Source organism: Chanos chanos, chromosome 12 (assembly GCF_902362185.1).
Source record: "Chanos chanos chromosome 12, fChaCha1.1, whole genome shotgun sequence".
Classification (NCBI taxonomy): Eukaryota; Metazoa; Chordata; class Actinopteri; order Gonorynchiformes; family Chanidae; genus Chanos; species Chanos chanos.
The window spans coordinates 13,393,806-13,396,256 of record NC_044506.1 but is presented as its reverse complement, the minus strand read 5'-3'; the positions used below and the strand labels follow the sequence as shown (position 1 = coordinate 13,396,256).

Genomic DNA, 2,451 nt, shown 5'->3' with positions numbered 1-2,451 from the left:
TGGAACCAGAATTGGGGCGAACGCCACCCTCCCTAAACCACCCACCATTTAGGTCTCCTCAAAGAGCATCTTAAATGTCTGTAACAAACTACAGTATAAGACAGCTAGTCAATATTACCATTTCTGCTTCTAATTACAAAGTTAACAGAACACTTTCAGACCATCGCTTTTCTTACGCAAACATTTGCCTCGTCTTGTTGAGCGCATATCAAGATTGACTGTAAACCGGGTTCCCGTATGTGCATGTGTCCTGAAACAGCAGCTTCTTGTCAGGAAGCATATCCTCACAAGGTGTCAGATCATCTAGCTCAGTAGTGAAGTGCTCCGTGCTCTCAATCATGGAGGTTTCCTTGGCCACGCTGTAAGTTAGCGCGACACTATATGCTGCCTGTTTAGCCTGACTCTTGCGCCCACAGAGGCAGAGTTTCCGGAAAGCAGCACGAAACTTCTGCGACATGGCATTGTAAATGACTGGATTGACAGCGCTGTTTAGGTATATGCAGCTACGGCAGAAGAGGAGGAACCAGGTGTCCAAGTATGCTTCCTCAAGGAATGAGTTGACGACTACAAGGGTACGGTAGGGCATCCAGAGAACGGCGAACAAGATCACCACCACTGCCAGCATCTTTGTCACCTGCCAAAGAGAAGTGGTTTTTATACACAAGTATTAGACTATTAAATGTGTGGCCTTGCCTTTATTACAGATTGGAAATAAAGTCTATTGTCTGTAATAAAGGCACAGCAGGATCCTACGTGTTGTCGATGCTACATCTAACAACTGTTTCTGTTTTCTTTTCAAATTTTCTCTTTTTTACGTTTGATGAACGATTTAGTTAGCAATATGTAACCTATTCTGTAATATTATTAAAAACTGTAACAATAGATAATGTTAAATCACGACCAGTGTTAAAAGATGGATAAAATATGAAATAGTAACAGACTCATTACGATGTTCCACTGAAGACTGTCTTAAATTGGACTCAATGCATTATAAGAATAAGTCGAATTTTTGGTCACTGTTGGGGTTGTCGGATATGCTTGCAACTCAAGCTGACTCACCTGTCGTCGGGAAGTCGCTGTTGTGCTTGAGCTCTGGTTTGAATTTTTAAATTTGTTTATTTTATTCCTTTTCGAGATGCAGTTGTTGTCATTTTTAACCTTTTCCTTAGGGTCTGACGGCAGAGGGTTCAGAAAAAGGATTCGCGCAATGAGTCCGTATAGAATAGTGGCAAGAGTGAGAGGTAAAACAAAGAAAAAGCCAAAATCAAAGAAGTATATAGGCAAATAAAGGTTTCTGGACACTTTATAAGCGCACGTAATGATGGTCACATTTTCGTAGACAACCTCCTCAATATCAGACAGGTAAAACCACATTACACAGTAGAGTGAGGTGAAAACCCAGACTCCAAGAATGATCTTTTTTGCCCGAGAAAGCGTACACAAAAATTGGGCTTTAATCGGGTGGCAGATGGCGATGTATCTCTCGATAGTAAAAGCGGTAATGGAACAAGAGGACGCGTTAATTCCAAGGTACTGGAAATAGGTAATGCAGAGGCATCCAGAGTGTCCGAAAACCCAAGATCCATAGATGCTATCTGTTATATTCGGTAAGCCAGCTGCCGTCAACACCATGAGATCTGCCACTGCCAAGCTCACCAAGTAACAGTTGGTTGGGGTCCTCATGTGCTTGGTATTAAGGACCACTAAAATCACCATCACGTTTCCAATAATGCCTAGGGTACAGATTGCGAAAACTAACAAAGCACTGATCACTTTATATTCTATGCTGCGGTCCGTCCAAATTTCCAAGGTCTGATTATTTAAAGTGTTATTTGCCATTCTTACACTTAAAAACAAAAAGGTAGTTTCTAACCTGCCAACAGAATTACTTTAAGTATTTGACTAATGTCCAAAAAATGTCAGGTTTCAGTCAGATCGTCTGGCAACGTCAAAGATAATCAGCAGTCCGTAGTTTACCCTTGTCTACCAGTTTACAGTCAAAAAGAAGTTGTGAAATTTCACGCTGGATAGCTGTGTTGGTATTTCTGTACAAAACAGAATGACCTGGATTTCAGTTTTTTCACAAGAAAGTGGCAAATAAAAATGTAAAGAGCCGTTTTCAAAACTATGCTCTCTCCTCAAAGTTTAAAGACGGCGGAGGTCCGTTCGTTGTCTTATTACACTCGGTGGGAGTGAGTGAAGATGCTACCTTTGCCAAGTAAAGCGGTCCTATGATAGATAGCGCCGGTGGTGCCGAATTTGTCTTGCTCTAGGCTGCACGATTCATTGCGCAATGCAATGTGCAAATGAGGGGCGTTCCGAAGCAACACACGTTCAAATCAGATTAGCAAAACATAGCATTATTCATGAAGTGACAACACCGTGAGTTTCAGGGTGAACGGAATTTCCGAATAACAAGCTTCAACTACTTAATCGTAATACAGCCACCTA

General features: G+C 41.6%; 1 protein-coding gene across 1 annotated transcript; it reads right to left on the bottom strand.

Annotated features, from left to right (window-relative positions):
- Positions 1-208: 208 nt before the first annotated feature.
- Positions 209-1,839, bottom strand: trhrb (thyrotropin-releasing hormone receptor b). The gene is made up of 2 exons (XM_030789237.1): positions 1,060-1,839; positions 209-634 (listed from the first exon to the last, which is right to left on the bottom strand). Exons 1-2 carry the CDS (start codon positions 1,837-1,839, stop codon positions 209-211), a joined length of 1,206 nt encoding a protein of 401 aa, XP_030645097.1.
- Positions 1,840-2,451: the final 612 nt, after the last annotated feature.

Excerpts from the sequence above, each read along its gene's own strand:
- trhrb (XM_030789237.1), bottom strand. The coding sequence starts at position 1,839 with ATGGCAAATAACACTTTAAATAATCAGACCTTGGAAATTTGGACGGAC. Across the intron at positions 635-1,059 it reads CAGCGACTTCCCGACGACAG|GTGACAAAGATGCTGGCAGT; the intron begins GTGAGTCAGCTT and ends TCTCTTTGGCAG.